Below are 18,960 nucleotides of genomic sequence, written 5' to 3'. Positions count from 1 at the left end.
AACAACTGACACATACTTACCAGTGAATAAAATCTGCATCAGCCCACTGCAGACATGGCTAATTTGACAAGGACTAACAATTAACTAAACTTCTTGCTTGCTCACTGTCAAAAGCATATCATTCTGGCTTAATGCTTTTTCTTTTAAAGGATAACTTTTTAAGTAAAAAGTTGGTCTATTGTTCTCTTCTTGCGTCTGTCTTCATTTTCCTCTGTCTGCTTGTGTGAGATTGTTTCTCCCATCTCCCGTCACTAGTCCGGGGCTCTGTAAGCTGGAATACCATCCTTCAGTCCAGCAGCAGTTGAGGTTTATCACAGCCATATCCCCCTGTGTGCAGCTGCTCTCGAGGCTGGTGTGTGGTTGAGTTGCCCATCCTTAGTGCAGCCTCGATTTCATCTTCATGATTCACATGCCCAGACTGAGGCTCCAGGCAATGAGTTGACTTCACGCAGGTTCCTGGCAGGTGCTTGGTGGGGCTGGGTGATCCAATGATCCAAGCCCTGATCATTGGATTACAAAGACCATGCTTTTCCCAGCACAGGCAGAGTCTCAACCATTTTACTTAAACAGGTTTGTTTTTTTTTTTTTTTTTAATGTATCTCTTTTAACCACCCATGGACTTTTGGGTTTCTTACTAATTTTTATTTTTTGTAAGAAAAGAATTGTAGCTCTTCTGTTTTTAGATCTTTCTGAAATCTAAAATGAGTTATGAACATTAAAAGAGCATCCCTTATACTGAGCCTTCCGAATTGCTGGTATTAAATAATTATCGTCCTTAAAAAATGAAAATTTCTCCTTTTTTTAGGAGTGGATATGTCACTGCCTTTTTTGAGAATGCTTCATTTACTTTCCAAGTTTTGTTTATCTGAGTAAAATTATTTCCCTGTTAAAATTCAGCTCAGCAAACATGTACTGAACACTTAGCGTGTAGTCACTAAAGATTGAACAGTGTCTGGGGGCACAGCAGTGAATGAGATCCCTGGCCTGAGAGAGCCCATTCCAGCTCTAGGTCAGCAGAAAAACATGGAAACAAGTGTCCATAGACCTTGCCCCAGATGATGCTCCCCACACCCAAGGCCTCGTTGTACGTTTCATTTAACCACGTGTGTTGAAATCAATTCTAAATGTAGAATTTTTCCTAGGTATGCCTTGCAATAGCTCATTATTCCCAGCCAACAGACCTCCAGCTACTCTTTGCATTTGAATATGTTGGGAAAAAATACCACAATTCAGGTAAATATGAAAATATTAACTACTGTGACTAACTTTACATTGTCTTAAATTTTATTCTTATGTTTTATGAGAAGCCTCCAAGTACCTGAGCCTTAATGATTGTTGAATTAATTATTACCTTCATAACTATTAGAGAATTAAGCACTCTGTGCTAAAAGAGATAATATTTGTCAGATTATTTCCTTTAAAAGTGAAGAACCTATAAGCAACTGTAACGAAAGGCTTATGGGAAGCGTGTCAAGTATTTTACCTGCAGTCAGTGGCTTGTATTTTATGATGAAGGAAGATAACTCTCCCTCTCCACCATTAATTGGTAGCTTGAGTTAAAGTAATCTTACCTTTTAAGAAAACTGGAGGAAATTAAACAACATCTGAAATTCGTAATCTTTTTTGGAAAGGTGTGATTTCATGCAAAAGCTGAAGTGGCTGAACTCTTTAATGGACTTCATTAAGTCAAAATATTGACTTTATAATTATGAATAAGATTCATGAAAGGAAGATGAGCATTCATCTGAAAGACAAAAAACAATGTATTTTAAACCGTTTTTACAAAAGTGAATAGTTCTGTTCACATAGATGTCAGTGATGACGCCACCAAAGAAAATTGCAAGTGATCATATAATTCTGAGTTCTTTTATATACAAATGTAATTTTGATCAACCGGTTTCCTTTTTTTAACCTCATAAAAGGCTAGAGGAAAATCAGTGAGGTCATTTGTCACTTCCCCCCCTCATAGGTTAGTGAACACCTGTCTGTTGCTTGCTGAATCTCATGCTTGCCCTGTCTTCAAGGGAGCAGGATGAATCAGCTGCATGTTTGTAGTGAAAGGTCCCTTCACCTAGCCAGCATGGTCCTAATGGGGAGCTTGTAAGTTACTAATTTTACTGGCCTTTTATATTTTGTTAGAACATGTATAGTAATCTAAGTAACGTGTGTAATAGAAGTGTATTCCAGTATCATTATGTTGTAAGTGCATTAAGACGCAGGAGCAGCATATAGCACCCACAGATGCGTGTGGTGTCAGTGTACTTCACTGCTTTAGACGATGCTCCTAAACACTGCAGATATGACAGGTGGAAGTCATAGTTTTTGTCTTATGGTACTATACTTGAAGAAATCGGATAACAAAATGTTTGTAATTTAATTTTTCGTATCAGAATATAACTTTGTAACTTAGGCTTGAACAATACAAATAATTTTTTCATTTCTTAACATAAAGCAAATCCACTTATTGTCTGAAGATGAGGTGCTGTAAGTCTGCACTAGGAGGTGGACAGATGGCCCTCTGGCACATCATCAGGCTGCAGATGCGATCCTCAATCACACTCTCACCTCTCCTAGGAGGGCCTTTGATTCCCACTGTTCATGATACAGACCAGCTGCCTTTTTTCTGGTAGGAACGAGTCCATTGTAGAGACCTGCAAGTTCTGCACAGTGTGATGCCTGGAACTCAGCCAGGACAGTGAACTGTCTGATGCATTTGGTGACCCGAGGCCTGATTCCCTGACTGCTCACGGTTGTCTCCATCAACTGTGGCATCTCTGGGATGTTAATATTTTAAATAGTTTATTCAGTCCATAGCCCTTCTACCACTGGGTTTCCTTATTCCCATCCATCTCTTCTGTATCTTCTCACGTGTGGCTTGTCGAGAAAGTAATGATTGACGATTAACATGTAAAATATCTAGGAGCACTTTATATTGCATCCTTCAGACTCCTCCTCCTGGGCAGGCACTTCATACATGTAGTGCTCAGCCAGAGTTCTGGTAAGGTTCCTCGTAGGGTAACATCCTTTCATACCCTCCCTGAAGGTACACTGCATTTGTAAGATCAAAGGAGGCCTGAAATTTCCACACACTGCAGTCAGAATCCATTAAACTGATTCTGAAACTGATTGGAAGACCCAGTAACCCACCCTTGACCTTCAGGATGACACCTTGATTCAGCGGCTGGATTAAAGAAGCTCTTGCTACAGGCAGGCAGGCGACAAAGCTGTTTTCACAGCCGGGACGAGCAGCAGGAGGATGTGGCCAGCAGTTATCTAAGAGCCTTTTAGCTGGCCTTAGTCATTCTGAGGTTTTCTCTTGTGTTCAGCATCACTTGAATACTTCTGGGAGGATCCTGATATTTGGGAAGATGCCTGGTACCCGCGGGGTGGGACAACCCCCACGCTGACACCTCGGCAGGCATAGGCACAAACAGAAACAATAGTTCCGTTTTTCCTCTTTTAACCTGAAGGCAACCATGAGGATGCTGTTTTCACCAGTCAGTGTATTATTGGACAAATAACGTCCAAAAGATATAGGTCCATCTTTGTTATGAAATTGACAAGAGGTCAGATTGTGCTTCTGGACTAAAGAGTGAAAACCTCGGGTTCCTGACAGGCCCAGGATCAGCAGCTCCACCCTGTGATAGACCCCTGCTTACAGATGGGGCAACAAGATCTCTGGGTGCAGTGTAAACTCTGCAAGAAAGTCAAGTCAGTGACGTCATTTTGTTTTGCAATTTTATCCTCCTTTTGTAAGCATTGGATGTTCCTTTAGGTGCTTATTGGAAAACCACTTGCTGAGAATGAACTCCATTCAAAACTGTAGAAAGTTTTAGTTTATTGTTTGTCAGTTCTTCTAACATTCTCATGTAGCTGTGAATGGTTGTGACTGGTGCTCTGTCTCTGCAGTAGGAGTGCATCAGCCTATATACCAGAATCCCTGTTAGGAGAGCTTTTAAAAGACAGTAACAGTGGCACCACCCAGCCCATGAGGTCTGAATGTTGCATCTAAACCACTTTGTTGACTCAGCTCTCTGGAACTTCTTCATGATCACAGTTCTGTTCTTCCCTTCCTTGCCCTCTGTGTGACTCTGATTTCTGCAGTGTCATTGAAGTGATGGGCTTTGTTTTCCTGTGTTGACTGCTTTGTGGTCTTTACTGTTGCTTGAGGCCATTCTGACTATGGAGGGGCTGGTTACATGAAAACTCTGTAGGGCTGGAGTCTGGGATAAGACCTGTGAACTGTGTCACAGTGAAGGTGTGAAGGTCAAGATTGCTCCCTGTCCTGTCCCTGTCAGCTGGCTGAGGACGGCTATCCTGAGACCTAAGTCAGCAATGTCAGGGTGGCCGGCTCTTCTAGAGGACCAGCCCAGCCAGCCTTCCCTGGGTACCCGTATACAGGCATGGGCTTCGGGCCTTAGGACTTCCTGGAAAGCATAAAAATTGCCAGACTCGCTAGTGACAGACTGAGTACCTGCTGCACATACCATAATAAGCTCTCGCTGGAGAAGATGTTGAGTGTTCAAGATCCCTGATCCTGGCGGCTGAGACATGGATGGGTTCCGAACAGGCAGAACCTGTGGAATAGCACACAGTGCAAGACCCTGTTAGGTGCCTTCGCTTCATGTTCAGAAAAAGCCATCTCTTCATCCTCTGATTTTGAGATTTTATATATTTTTGCCAGAAGAGCAGTCTCATAAACAGTGAGTGTGTTCTCAGCCCAGCCTCCTAGTCTTCGACCTCAGGACACTGAGAAGCATGCAGTCCTGGCTACCCACTAGGGCAGAGCTGCCAGAGTGTTTACAAGCTTCTGGCGAAAGTCCGTGGTGTTCTTTCAGCTTCTCTCTGGTGGTGGTCTCAGTGCGTGGCGGGCACCTCTGTGCGGTGGTGGTAAAGGCAGCGTTTCTTTTCTTGGTTTGAATGTGGATGATGTTTGGTGTTTGTTTCTGACAAATAGCCTTTATCGAGTTAAGGAAATCCCCTTTTATTCCTAATTTGCTAAAATTTGCTATTTTTTACATCACGAGCTCTGTTGAACTCTGTCAAATGTTTTTCTGTTCTTGAAAGGGTTTTTCCCCCTTTAATTTGGTCATAAGATGAAATTCTTAGGTTTTCTAATACTGGCTAGCTTGCTGTGGGTTTCGGTGTTTTGGAACACTGGGTAAAGCGGGAATTGCCTGGGAGTTCCATGTGGGTTCTGAGTTCTAGAGCAATCACGGGACCCAGGTTTCCCAGAATGTTCCTGTGGCTGTCACTCTAAGAGCAGGTGCTGAGACGGAGCACCATGCCAGAATGTGGGCTTAGAAGGAGCATTTTAACTTTTAACAGGCTCTGTTAGAATCATGATCATCATAATTTTGATGCCACTTAAAGGAGAAAATCCTAAATTCCTAGCCTGGCACCTGAGACCCTTCCCGATCTAGAGTCATGAGTGCTGTCCAGTGGTGGCGTGTCGTGTGCCCTGCATTGTCTAGTAGAGAAGTCGCTGGCCGTATGTAGCTGTTGAGCACTGGAATGTGCCTGATGCAGCTGAGGAACTGAATTTAAAATCTCAGTTAAACTTAAATTTCATTTGAAATATAAAGAACACGTGTGGCTGGTGCTTGCTCTTTGGTACAGCACACCTGTGCGTCTGGGCATTCCCCAACCTCCCTGCCGCCACCTCTGGCACCCTTACTGCACTTAAGGTAGTTCACTACTCAATGGTGTACAAATCGGCCACATTTCTTAAGTCCAGCTCTGCCCAGCACGCCCTTCTCCTTCTCATCAGCCACTGGGCAGCGCTTGCTTTGGCTGGTTCCTTAGGACTCTGCTCAGAGCATCTCGGGTCAGAAGCCTTCCTCCCCCACCCAGCCTGTGGCCCCAGCAACAGCGCAGGGCTTCCTGCTCCTCATCACTCACGTCCACCCAGTGCACTGACAAGCACCTTGAAGTAGGGGTGAAATCTTACTCGTTTGTCCATTTTCAGGCCTTAGCCTGTGGTCACGTCTCAGTAAATACCTGTTTTACAGCAGGTTTAGTAAGTAGTCCATGGGAACGGGCGCGTCATGTTCACCGGATGGAGAAGGGTCTTCACAACTACAGGAGGATGGAAGTTGGAGAGCACTGGGCAACAAGGGTCAGGGCAGGCTTGCGAGGGTACTTCAAGAGAATGCAGTTGGAGACGTTGGGGCAAGGGCAGCATCCTGAAAGCCTGTTTCTCAGGTAGGGTGTCTTGTGGCAGCAATTGGCTGGGTTGAGTGCAGCTCAAGTAGGGAGAGCCCAGGCTGAGAGGGGTACCCTCTGTCACCCAGAGTGGACCCTTCTTTCCCTCTGGTCCCTTTGAGGCCCTCCTGAGGCTGTGCACATGCCCCCAGCAGGTTGCAGCACTTCTCAAGTGGAAAGCTTCCTTGCTTGGGAAGGTCAGGTCCTGGCCTCTGTAACCCTCCATTGCACCAGCCCTCTAGTGGAGTGTGAGGAGTCCACGTGAGCTTATCATCAGAGGAAAGCTGAGTAGAGACCAAGAGTGTCACAGTAGGAAAGGGCTGAGAAGTCAGTAGCGGAGAGATGAAAGGTCCAGACGGCTCAGGAGTGCAGGCGCTGGTGGATGCATTCTCTCTCTAGGCAAAACCAGCAGTGACCTGGGTTCATGCTTCAGCTTGGGGCAAGGGGTTAAGAGTGACCACAAACAGTTGAAAGTTCAGGAGGAGATGACTGGAGAGGAAATGTGGGAGCAGCATCGTTCATGCCCTGAGAAGGTAGTCAGTGAATGTAACAGGCAGTGTGTGATGTAGAGTGAGAGTGGTCCAGGTGGCCATGTGAGAGCCTTCTCTAGTGCCAGAAGGTGCTGCAGGCAGAGCTAGTGGTTGGACAGGGCATGGAGGTGCTGCAGGAGTGGACGCGGGGCATGTCCTGAGAGAGGAGGGGGCTGCCTCTTGGCCAGGACAGGTAGGGACAGGCCAGGACAGGTGAGGTGGTCTTGGAGAGACCGGAGACAAACAGGGATGCTACATCGCAGTGTGTTGGCGACAGGAGGCAGGAGAGGGGATTCAGAGCTGGCTTAACACTGTTGCTTTTTCTTGTAGCCAGCAAAGCTAATGGAGCACCCTTGGGAGCTGGGGGCAGCAGCAGCCAGAAGACGCCACTGTTCGAGACGTACTCAGACTGGGACAGGGAGGTGAAGAGGACGGGTGCCTTGGGCTGGAGGGTCTGCTCCATCAACGAGGGCTACATGATCTCCACGTGGTGAGTTCGCTCTGGCAGGGTGCTCACTGCCGGGGTGCTTCTAGGGGTAGTCGTCAGACTCTGCCGTCATTGGTAACTGGATGGGAAACAGACAAGAGGGAGAGAGAAGGATTCGATGCTTCTCGGTAGACTTGAGGGTCAGGTTGGGTTGGTGTGACTGGTGTTTCCTATCCCATAGCTTGTTGAGAGGACCAGGGTGGATTTTGTTTTTTTTTTTTTGAGAAATTGCATACATGTTTGATTAATAGTCATTCTAGACAGTATTTCAAATGCTTCCTTTGGATTCTTCCTCTGCTATAATACAGCTTTTGGGATAACTGACCATGTCACATCTGTTTTCAACTGTATCTAGGCTCCTCAGTGTACCCACAGTGCTCACCAGGTGGGGTGCACATTAGTTAAAGTGGGGTCTGCAGAGCATGCTTGTCCCACTGGAAGCCAAGCTCTCACGTCACGATTTGTGTTTTCATCTGCAGCCTTCCAGAGTACTTCGTGGTGCCGAGCTCGCTAGCAGATCAAGACCTGAAGGTCTTCTCCCATTCTTTTGTTGGAAGACGGATGCCAGTAAGTGAGGCCTGCTGGGTCTCTCCAATACTGTGTTCCACTTTCCAGCCGGTTAAGTAAAGACCTTGCTTCTCTCCTAGTTCTGGTGCTGGAGCCACTCGAACGGCAGTGCCCTCGTGCGCACAGCCCTCATAAGAGACGTGCTGCAGCAGAGGAAGATCGAGCAGAGGTGAGTGGGCCACCACCCTCAGAGCCTGGGGTATCTTTGTTGTTCTAGCTAGAGAGTCAGAAGGCATCATGTACTTCATACAAGCATTACCACTGTGGAGAGGATGTGAACTCTCAGGTTATACTAAACGTAGTTTAGTTCTTTGGCATACAAGGATCTTATGTTGCTGACACCTTGCTGTAGTGTTGCTTCTAAAGAACTTTCAGAGTGCAGTGATTCCTGGTCAAGACACTGCAGAATAAATCAGGTTTTTCTTATAGTTCAGTGCGTCTTAGGTTTATCAAGTCACACCAACTAAGACGGTGGCATAGTTAGCTCATATAGGTGCTCAAAACGTATATGTTGAATAAAAGAATGAATAGTGACTCAAAGGTTTTGTCTTTATTAGGATTTGTAATGCAATAACTAAAAGTCATCCACAGAGAAGTGATGTCTACAAGTCAGATTTGGACAAGACCTTACCCAACATCCAAGATATTCAGGTGGCTTTTGTAAAACTTAAACAACTTTGTGTTAATGGTAATTTTATTTTCATTATATATATATATATATATACTTATGTAAACAATGACTGGGTGATTCTATGAGGCATTGTACGAGGCATGTCAGGAAAAATGACATTACTTAAAAATTTAGAAATAGTTAATAAGTAGAGGCTCATTAATATACCTGTACAAATTATTATTATATGAGAATGTCAGAAGCTCTTAGAAAATGAAGTTTAAGCTGCGTTTAGTTTTGGAGGAAAAGTGTCTGCTAGTAGAACAGTGTGCGACCTCACAGACAAAGACTGTAATGTGCTGAGTTATGTCTTGAGTCACATGAAAATGTGTGCGGCCTCAGAGTTCGCGTATGTTTGCTGGAGCACACGCTCACGGGGTGCTTCGATGTGCCCCTGGGTGGCTGACTCACAGGAAAGGGCCCTTGGTGTGAAGGATGCGCAGAGAGCCCCTTGTCACTGGGCAGTGGAGAGGCAGCAGGACTGGAAGGCAAGCTGGGTGGAGCCGGGGATGTGTGTTTGTGAACACGGCAACTGTATCTTTCAGCCGTCCAGTACTCGGGGTGGCAGGGATAGGGTTTGTGAGGCGAGGGGCACCTTGAGATGAGCCAGGACAGGCCCTGCCAGGAAGCTGCCCCCTTCCCTGCAGGGGTTGCCACCAAGGCCATGTCAGCCAGGCACTGGCAGAAGAGAGGGGTGGGAGGCAGGGAGGGGTGGGAGGCAGGGAGGGCTAGGCCGGTGGTGGGGAGGCTGGGGAGGGAAGGCCAGAGTCCGGGAAGGCCAGGTCAGCAGCTCTAGGAGGCAGAGGTGGTTGGAGTCTCTGAGATTTCCTCGGAAGAGCCAGAGAGGAGACGGAGGCCTGGGGAGTGCTTGGTTCCATTCCTTATAGAACTGTAGTATGACTTCTTAAATGTTTTTATTATTAAATGCAAATGTATTGCACTTCTTGAAGCCAACTTTTAAGTATTAGAAACTGTGATGTTTCATCTAACTCTCAATTTGATCATGTTAAGAAGCCCAGAATTGTTATATTGAATATATATACGGGTGTATAGAATTACATATGTTATTATATTAATTGCAGAACCGTTTGAAGAAACTGAAGAGAAATGGCTTTCTTCACTGGAGAATACACGGTGGTTGGAATACGTAAGGTTTGTACAACTGTTTTCTTTTTCTCCTAACTCTTTATTTTGAAATTATATATCTGCAGGAGGTGCAAAAATATTACAGAGCCAAGCACTCCTCACCTGCTTCCCAGTGGTAACAGCTCACACAACTGGATGATGGCTGTGGAGCGGAGAAGCTGACAGTGGTATAAGCTAGGCCCTGTTCAGCATTTATAATCAGGTGTTCTCATGTGTTTCTGTGTGGTTTCATCACATTTGTAGACCCACGTGACCACCAACAGAGTCAGGATGCAGACTGCCCCATCACTACATCTCCCTCCTGCCACCCCTGGAGGGCTGCGCCCCCATCCCCTACAGCTCCACCCCTGCCCCCTAGGAGCCACTCATCTCTTCTTCATCTCTGTAGTTGGGTGATTTCAAGGTCATGTAAATCAGCAAAGGTTAATGAATTTCCCTGAAACAAAAACCAAACTGTGTTCATATAAATACTGAAGAAACTCCGAAAGGTTACAGAGACTACAAATGGGTATGGTGAGAGAGTAGATTTGCTTGACTTCAAGTACTTTAAACAGTATATCTGTAATGGAAGTTTAGTTTTTAACATTGTGTTTCCCTTTCTGTTTCCAGGGCATTTCTTAAACATGCAGCAGAACTCGTGTACGTGCTAGAGAGCAAACGTCTGTCTGTAGTGCTGCAAGGTAACCACTCCTGACCACCGTGGTCCCTGGGCCACAGTATCTTGGGTGCTGTAGCTTTAGGGTACACTTTGAAATTAAGACATGTAAGTCCTCCAACCTTGTTACCAAAATTGTCTTGTTTATTCTAGGTCCTTTGCATTTCTGTGTAACTTTTAGGATCAGCAAAAAGCCTACTGGGTTTTGGAAAGGACTATGTTGAACTGGAGACTGGGGAGAATACTGTCTTAACGTGGAATCCACCGATCCATGAAATGAATGTCTCTCCATTTATTTGGGTTTTCTCTCATGTCATGTCAGCTTTATAGTTTTTAGTGTAGAACCCTTGCACTTATTTTGTTAAATCTTTATTTTTGATGTTGTTGTGAATAGTTGCTTTTTAAATTTCATTTTCAGATGTACTGTGTACTCATTGTGTATAAAATTCCTGCAACCTTACTAAACTCATTCATTAGTTTTAGTAGTTGTTTATGGATTCTGCAGGGGTTTTATTTTACATATGGACACTCATTGTCTGCAAATATAGTTATTGCTTGTTCCTCTCCAGTTTGAAATGCCTTGGATTTCTCTCTCTTGCCTGACTTCTTGTGTAGAGCTTCCTGGACACTATTCAGTAGAAGTGACAGAACAGACATCCTTGTCCTGTTGCCCATCTTAGGAGGAAAGTGTCCAGGATTTCACTGGCAAGAGTGATGTTAGTTGTAGGTTTTTGTGGATTCCACTTGTCAGGTTGAAATTCCCTTCTCTTCTTAGATTGCTGAGGGTTTTTATCCAGAATAAATGTTGAATTTTAATCAGACAGATGCTTTCTATATATCTAATGAGATGATCATGTAATTTTTGTCCTTTTATTTTTTATTATGGTGTGTTACTTTGTCAGGTGTTAAACCAACCTTGCATTTCTAGGATAAATTCTTGCATTCCTGAGATAATTTGGTTTGTTTATACTTTGTTGATGACATTACATAAAATGGATACTATATGATAGTTTTCTTCTGATTTTTGTGGCTGGCTTTGCTATCAGAGTATTCCTGGTCTTATTATTAAAGGACATCAGATATGAAAGATGGGAGGGAAGCATTTGCCACCTTGTCAGATGATGGTGGATAGTTCCCTTTCTCTCGTTCACCTCTGAGTCACCCTGTCGAGCTATCAGTGGAAAGATTGTGGGATATTTAATACTGTTGCCAAAACAGGAATAGAATGGACTCCTGGGAGATTTTTACCACAGATCATTGAAATGTAAAAAGAGTGAGGGCTACACTTCTGATACCTAGAAAACAATCATATGTAAAAGTCCATCTCTCCATTAAACATGAGTGTAAATGATCTGTAGGCAATATTTAGAGTTGCTAGCCTGAATGAAATGTCCTAACACAGATGATCTCAAAGGCCGCCGCACACAGAACACTGAAGTGTATGCTCTATCTCCCCTTCCGTCCTTCTCTGAGCATTCTGCTGTGTACTGAGCATTGTCTTTCCATTTCACTGACAGAGGAGGAGGGAAGAGACCTGAGCTGCATCATAGCTTCTCTGGTCCAAGTGATGCTGGACCCCTATTTCAGGACCATCACTGGGTTTCAGAGTCTGATACAGAAAGAGTGGGTCATGGCTGGATATCCGTTCCTGGACAGATGCAACCACCTGAAGAGATCGGAGAAGGAGGTAACAAAACCTTCATGCTTATCATCAGCCCTTCAGCATGCACAGGGTAAAACCCCATCATCATGGGGAGAGATATTCTGTGCAGAAGGGGACAAGGAGGCTTTTGAAACATTGCCTTCACTACATCCTATCTTAGTCCAAGACTGACCCATGGATAGAGTTCAAGTTGAGGTGTTTAGGAAGACTATCATAACTGTATGATAGGCGACACTCTAAAAAGTAATCTGTTGAGTTTCTCTTAGTTGAAAACTGCTTGAAGAAATGCCATTAATACGGCAGGTCTTCTGTAAGCAGACAATAGGCACGTTAGGTATTTTGGAAAACCAGCTTTGGAGTATCATAGTTTCTTAAAATGGGGTATGTGTGTTGAGGGAGGCTGGGGGGCACACGTAAGAGCTGCGAGGCTGGCACGGCCTCGGGTCCTTGTGGGGCTGTGAGAGCCCTGCAGTGTCCCATGTCAGGGAGGCTCTTAAGAGCACTGCTGACTCGCTGTCCCGTGTAACAGTCCCTGCCATCTGAGGAAGCCCCAGCAGTGAATGCTTCCCGTGTTGACTCTGACTCATCAAGACACACTGGGTGGATGCAGGGGCTGCTGCCAGCTGCTGCATTGAGGGTGTGCCCTGGGACCCCGAGGCCACACCAGCCAGTCTCTGAAACCCAGGAACGTCTCTGGATGCTGACTGCAGGGTCAGCCAAAAGTTGTTACAGAAGCTTCTTTTTGGTTTGGAGGTTTTTTGTTTTAAATGTTCTGAAGAACTGTTTCCAGGTTTGGCTTAAACACTTATTTCCCTGTTCCCCCTTCACAGGGCGATTCCCTGCCTGTCTGTCTAGTTTGCCACTTCACCGTGGTGGACTTGGGCAGAGAGGTGCTGAGACACGTCCCAGGGCAGCCTCGGTCTGAGGGTGCCATGGCCGTCTAGTCTACTCATGTACACTGAGCTCAGCTTCGGGGCCACGCACACAGGCTTCACTGTCTACTAATCTCTTCCTTCATGTCAGTGAGAAGTTTGGGGGTAGACGTGAGCCCTGTGGACCAGCACTGAGTAATCTCATTTCCTCATGTGTCTGCCAGGCTCCCGTGTTCCTGCTCTTCCTGGACACTACGTGGCAGCTGCTGGAGCAGTGCCCAGCGGCCTTTGAGTTCTCTGAGACTTACCTGGCGGTGCTGCACGACAGCACCCGTGTGGCCCTGTTTGGCACCTTCCTGTTTAACTCTCCGCACCAGCGTGTGCAACAAAGCACGGTGAGCACCACTATGGCAGCGTGCAGTAGCTGTGTTCCTGTTAAACTGTCTCAGTTATGAATACCTTTTTAAGCTGTAGTTTCAGATGGATAACAGTCCAGGAACTTGAACCTGTTGCATTTGTATGAGTGAGCATCCTAGGTCTTTCTCTCTGACATTTATTGAAAGATGCAGCTTATTTTAACCACCGTAAATGTTGTACTTTTGTATTTATATGTTCACCTTTGAGCTGTCTGAATGGGTAATTGGTAAGATCCTGTTTGAAAACATTTATTTCCTAGGACAGTAGAATAAAAGGGGTATAAAGCAAATGACTTTTCTTCGAGAATTCTATGGGGAAGGAATTTGAGAGGAAACACAGGCATGATGCAAGACTGGAACTCTTGCTGGGCACTGCTTCCCAGGTGTCCTCAGACCCTGATGCCATGGGGCAAGTCACTTTTACGTCGGCCTGTCAGAGTCCAGGCCCAACTCTTAACCCAGAGGAATAACCATGACTAGGGAGGGTCTCAAGCCAGACTTGAAACCAGCTTCTGGTTGCCCTGGTGGAGCCTTCTGGAACCACGAGTTCTGTCTTATCCATATCTGGAGAAGTGGGTGTAGCCACAGAGGCTGCAGTGCCCAGAAGGACGCTCTCATGGGCCTTCAGGAAGACTGCAGGAGGGGCTGCCTTCATGGTGAGCTGTGGTCCTAGCCAGGGCTGGGATTCTGCTGAGTCTGAGTTCCTCATCTGTGAAGCGGCTGCCTCAAACCAGTAGCTGAGCGTCCTGAAGACACATGCTGTTCAAGACTGTGGGTGTGAGCATGTAAGGAGAGGGTTTGTTCAGGCCACTGTGCTAGGGTGAGCTCCCGCCATGAGTTCACACTCAAGAACATGCTCACTGCCCAGGGCCCCCCTCCTCCTCACGCAAGGGCCATGCCCTCCTCGTGCCGGGTGCCAGCAACGTCTGTTCTGGGGAGCAGAGTATGTTGCTCCAGAGGGGTGGGAATCACCCTCATTCAGAACATTTCACTTGTATAATGATGAACAACTCATCAAAAAGGAAGTTATCATGAGAAAATCTTGAGTTTGGCATTTTTCACAAATGTTCAAATATTTTATTTTGCAGGAATTTGCTATAAGCAAAAATATCCAGCTGGGTGATGAGAAGGGTTTAAAATTCCCCTCCGTTTGGGACTGGTCTCTCCAGTTTACACCAAAGGATCGCACTCTTTTCCACAACCCCTTCTACATTGGAAAGAACACGCCTTGTGTACAAAATGGTTCTGTGAAGTCCTTTAAAAGGACAAAGGTAAACTATAAAAACACACTAATGGTGGAAACCTGGTGTTTGCACACACATAACCAAAAACATCTTTTTCAGAACAGAGTATTGAAAGTCCAGGCACGTCCCATGACAGCATTGCTAATGCAAGTTTGAGGGGTCATTTGCTTTGTTTCTTTCTTTTATGGCTGTGCCGTGCAGCTCAAGAGATCTTAGTTCCCTAACCAGGGACTGAACCTGTACCCTTGGCAATGAGTGGGAGGAGTCTTAGTCACACACAGTTTTTTTCATTATCATTATATTTGTGATGGTGATCTGTGATCTCTGATGTCACTATTGCAGAAAGATTACAGCTTGCTTAGGCCTTAGACAAGGGTTAGCATTTTTAGCAGTAAACTATTTAAGGTGTGCACATTGTCTTTTTAGACATAATTCTGTTGCACACTTAAGAAATTACTGTATACTGGAAACATAACTTATTTGTGCCGGGAAACCAAAAACCTGATGTGACTTTCTTCATCACGAATCCACTGTCTCCCAGAGGTCTGCCTATGATGGATAGAATATATCAGCTCCACCCTCATACAGGCCACAGCCTGTCAAAGTCAAGGCCCAAGTGTCCAACTCGCAGTGGAGGAGGATTGGAGCAAGTATTACCAAGGGAGGGACAAAATGTCCTTTAAGGTTGAAATTCTACCCGAGTGTATGTTCACCATCACACTTTTACCATCTCTCTGAAAGGGGAAGCTCCAGGAGAATAATGCTAGAATCTCTCTGTACAGAAAAGCTACAGCTCCACACTGAGAGGAATGCCAGCCTCCTTAAAGAACGGCATCATCAGTGAGGAGGAGTTACGGCCAAGGAGAAACTCACTAATCCTGCAGGTGAAGCCAGCGTCTCTGGAGCCGAGGGACAGCCAGGACTGGGACGCGGAGCAGTTCTTCCGAGAATGGGCCTCCAGGCCGGCTGACCTGCACGGGACCATCCTGCCACATCTCTCAGGGGCGCACATCAAGCTGTGGAAACTCTGCTACTTCCGCTGGGTCCCCGAGGCCCAGATCCAGCATGGGGGCTTCATTACGGTCTTCCACAAGCTCTCGCTGCTGGCTGACGAGGTGGACGTTTTGAGCAGGGCACTGCGACAGCCCCGGGGTGGCCCCGTGCCAGCCTCCGGCCCCGAGCTGGCCCCAAGCAGGCTGTACTTCCGTGCCGGCGGCCCACACGACGCCCCAGGCACTCCGGACTTCCTCTCATCCTCCTTCCCTTTCTCCCCAGTGGGCAATCTGTGCAGGCGGAGCATTTCGGGGACACCGCTGAGCAAGTTTCTCAGTGGGGCCAAGATATGGCTGTCCACTGAGACCCTCGCCAATGAAGACTGACCATCCTAAGGGACGAGCGGGACTGCTGACCCACGTGGGGCCAAGATATGGCTATCCACTGAGACCCTCACATGTGGAGACCAAAGGGGTCTTCCTGCACGTCCTGAGGGGTGAGCAGAACTGCTGCCCTAGACGTCGGACACACTCATCATTTATCTGTAACAACTGAAATTTGCACTAATTCTTAAAAACATGTTGAATTGTTTCCTTCACGGTTTTTTAAAAGACAGGCCTAACCTTTGTTATTTATGTTCTCTTTCTGTCATGCTGGATCTGGCTCATTTTTAGGTCATTTGCAGGCAGACATTCCCATGATTTTATTACTGTGATCAGACTAATCAGGTTTTGTGTGTGGTGTTTGTCTTTCTGACCACCTACTAAAGCTTCCCTGATCCTTGGTTGGATTAGCAGCCTGAGCACCAACCATCAGGGGAGTCAAGAACTAGTGTCTGATGTATTTTCAAGAAGCATCCAGCAGACCCCAGTGGGTATTCAGGGGTATTTGTGCATTTTTCTGGTCACTTTCATTATCTCTAGTTGAACTCACCTGAGAGTTGTGTGTTCCCACACTGTAATTTATTATAGATTGCTGTCTGGGACCGTAGATCACTGTGTTTTAAAATCATGAGTTTGCTTAGGGCTAACTTTAAAATGGTGTGCACTGTTGACTTCAAAAGCATTTGCTGTAGATAATATAATTAAACTTAGAAGTGCCTTTGATTATTAACTATTAAGATATGAATAACTCAGAGTAAAACAATTTGAGTTAGGATATCAGAGTCCTACCACACATCAGAAGGAGGCTAGTCACGAAGCCTCCAGCTGAGAGTCACCTGGACACCCCAGGTCTGGGGAGGGGCGGGGAGCAGAGCCAGCATTGGCAGTATTACCGAGACCCAGCCACTCTGGGCACCTGCCCATGAAAAGGGGTGGTGAGCTCAGGAGTCAGGTCACCTGCAGGGAAGGACAGAGTGCCTGGCACTTGGGGAGGGAGGACAGGTGAGTAGAGGTGGACTTCTCTCAGGATATTGCCATTTTAACCACGAGCACCTGCCCCGCCCTGCCTGTGACAGCAGCGCTGAGGAGACGAAGACAGGTGTGCTCTTGTCTGAGCTCCTGATGGCGCGTGTGTCATGGGAGCTGCACCAAAGCTGTGCCGGTCAGAGTCATCACACACTTCACTTTTGGGAAAGGATGGATGTTTGAAATGTGACTGTCATATCGTCTTAAACTGCCATCTTATGCTTTTCAAAACATGTTTAAAGTGTGCAGTTAGATTATGTCTTTTTCTAAAACAAATTTTTTTCAAAACCGTGCTTTACCTTCATATGTAACAAATAGGTATTTCTGTTTGAATTACTTGCCTTTAAAAATTGTTGGATAATGTCTCTAGATTTAAAAGGATGGAAACTCCTATGCAGTGTCTAAGGAAATCCATCTTGTGGTAAACTCAGTGTTTTCTCCCAACCTGCCTAGAAAATAAGGGCTTTTTTAGTTTATATAAGTTTATGTAAGTAGCACTGTTGCCACAAGGACTTTTATAGTCCTTGACTGGAACCAGTTCCAGCCCCCTGAAAACCCCAAATCCCATCTTGCCACTGAAAATGTAACAGTTCTTCCCCATTTTCCATTAGGCTGCTTTTTAATTATTACAAATTGTCTTAATTTGTTACTGTTTTTTCGGGTTGAGCATTTATTTCTCTATAACTTTCTTCCCTATCACATTTATTTCAACCGTTTTAGTAAATGTTTTTAACTTGCAAGTTTTAAAATGATTAGGTACTGTTAAATGCTGTTTTAAAGTAGAAAATGTGCATATTTTTGTATGATAATCAAATGTAAATGTAATACAGTGTTTTATTTTTACTGAACAGTTGTTTTATCATGATTATTGTGCCACAGTTTATCGTGCATAATATGAACAACAACTATCCCAGCATTAAGTTCTGGACCCTGCAGAGCCACCGGCCCCGTTGCTGGCCGAGGATGTGGGGACAGGGTCCGAGGGCAGCACCGGACATGGATGCCCAGCTTCTGCTGACAGGGCCACGTGGGCAGACTCTCGGATCGGACTTCAAGGTGTAAAGCGTCTTACTGTTGTTCGTGATGGAAACCAACTTTAAAACCAAAAGTGTCTAACTTTATTTAAGAAAGTATATTAATTTGTGCTAACAGAAGGTGAAAACTGTTCAACACATACTTCAACAAACTCTTCTTGCTATAGCAGTAACCTCGAGTAGCTGAAACTTGATTTTGAAAGAAAATGAAAACCTTTGTGCCTAAAATTGATTGTGACTTGCATTAAAGTAGGATGGGTAGGAAGGTGAGAGATTCTGTTTTCCAGAGTGATGAATGTGAAGGAAGTGCTGAGTGCTAATAAAATGTCCTAGAAATGGTTGCCTTTGTTATTGATGTGAGAGGTGAGATGTTTTCTTCTAGCTATGCTTGTGTCTCATCCCTGCTGCTCTGCCTGCTCTAAACCTCAGTTCTCAACTGGCTGTCATCACAGCCATGGGGGTTCATGGACCAGGCCCTAACTCGGCCTTGCACTGTATACATTAAAAAGCTGGGGAGTGATGTTTCCTTAAGATCAGGGAGCAGGTCTGTGGGAGCAGGATCCTGGCCGAGCTGCCCAGGCCTCCCATCCTGATCAGTCCCCTCCTGTGTCCAAACCCTCCCCACCCTGCCCAGGGCCCTGCACACCTTGGAGACACTGCAGGTTGGTTCCACATAACCACAGTAAAGTGAGTGTCATCACAGTCTGCAAGTCATGTGAATTTTCTGGTTTCTGAGTACATTTAGAAGTGATGCTTCTGGTACACTATAGTCTATTAAATGTGCATTATATCTAAAAGAAGTGTACACACCTTTTAAGTATTTTAAAATACTTTCCTGCTGAAATATACTAACCATCATCTGAACCTTCTGCAAGTCAAACCATAACAAATACAACAACAGAGAAGTCTGAAATCTGTGAGAATCACTGGAATGTGACCAAGACCCAAAGTGAGCACTGCTGGAAGGATGGTGCTGACAGACCTGCCCGACCCAGGGCTGCCCCAGACCTTGGATCTACACAGTAGTGCTAAAGCGAGTTCTGCCAGCGTGTTCTTGCACTAAAGCGAGT

General features: G+C 45.6%; 1 protein-coding gene across 1 annotated transcript in view; it reads left to right on the top strand.

The window, feature by feature from the left end:
* The window catches only part of MTMR10 (myotubularin related protein 10), a 43,750-nt gene extending 25,520 nt beyond the window's left edge, over nucleotides 1-18,230 (top strand). Inside the window, exons 6-16 of the mRNA XM_069559008.1 lie at nucleotides 1,143-1,233; nucleotides 7,065-7,224; nucleotides 7,701-7,788; nucleotides 7,869-7,957; nucleotides 8,346-8,476; nucleotides 9,541-9,610; nucleotides 10,214-10,284; nucleotides 11,777-11,946; nucleotides 13,019-13,189; nucleotides 14,299-14,481; nucleotides 15,237-18,230. Coding sequence (XP_069415109.1) covers nucleotides 1,143-1,233; nucleotides 7,065-7,224; nucleotides 7,701-7,788; nucleotides 7,869-7,957; nucleotides 8,346-8,476; nucleotides 9,541-9,610; nucleotides 10,214-10,284; nucleotides 11,777-11,946; nucleotides 13,019-13,189; nucleotides 14,299-14,481; nucleotides 15,237-15,833 — 1,821 coding nt within the window. The 3' untranslated portion in view covers nucleotides 15,834-18,230. The remainder of the gene's footprint in view (nucleotides 1-1,142; nucleotides 1,234-7,064; nucleotides 7,225-7,700; nucleotides 7,789-7,868; nucleotides 7,958-8,345; nucleotides 8,477-9,540; nucleotides 9,611-10,213; nucleotides 10,285-11,776; nucleotides 11,947-13,018; nucleotides 13,190-14,298; nucleotides 14,482-15,236) is intronic.
* The last annotated feature ends 730 nt before the right edge of the window (nucleotides 18,231-18,960 follow it).

Source organism: Ovis canadensis, chromosome 18 (assembly GCF_042477335.2).
Source record: "Ovis canadensis isolate MfBH-ARS-UI-01 breed Bighorn chromosome 18, ARS-UI_OviCan_v2, whole genome shotgun sequence".
Classification (NCBI taxonomy): Eukaryota; Metazoa; Chordata; class Mammalia; order Artiodactyla; family Bovidae; genus Ovis; species Ovis canadensis.
This window is presented reverse-complemented; position numbering and strand designations above follow the sequence as displayed.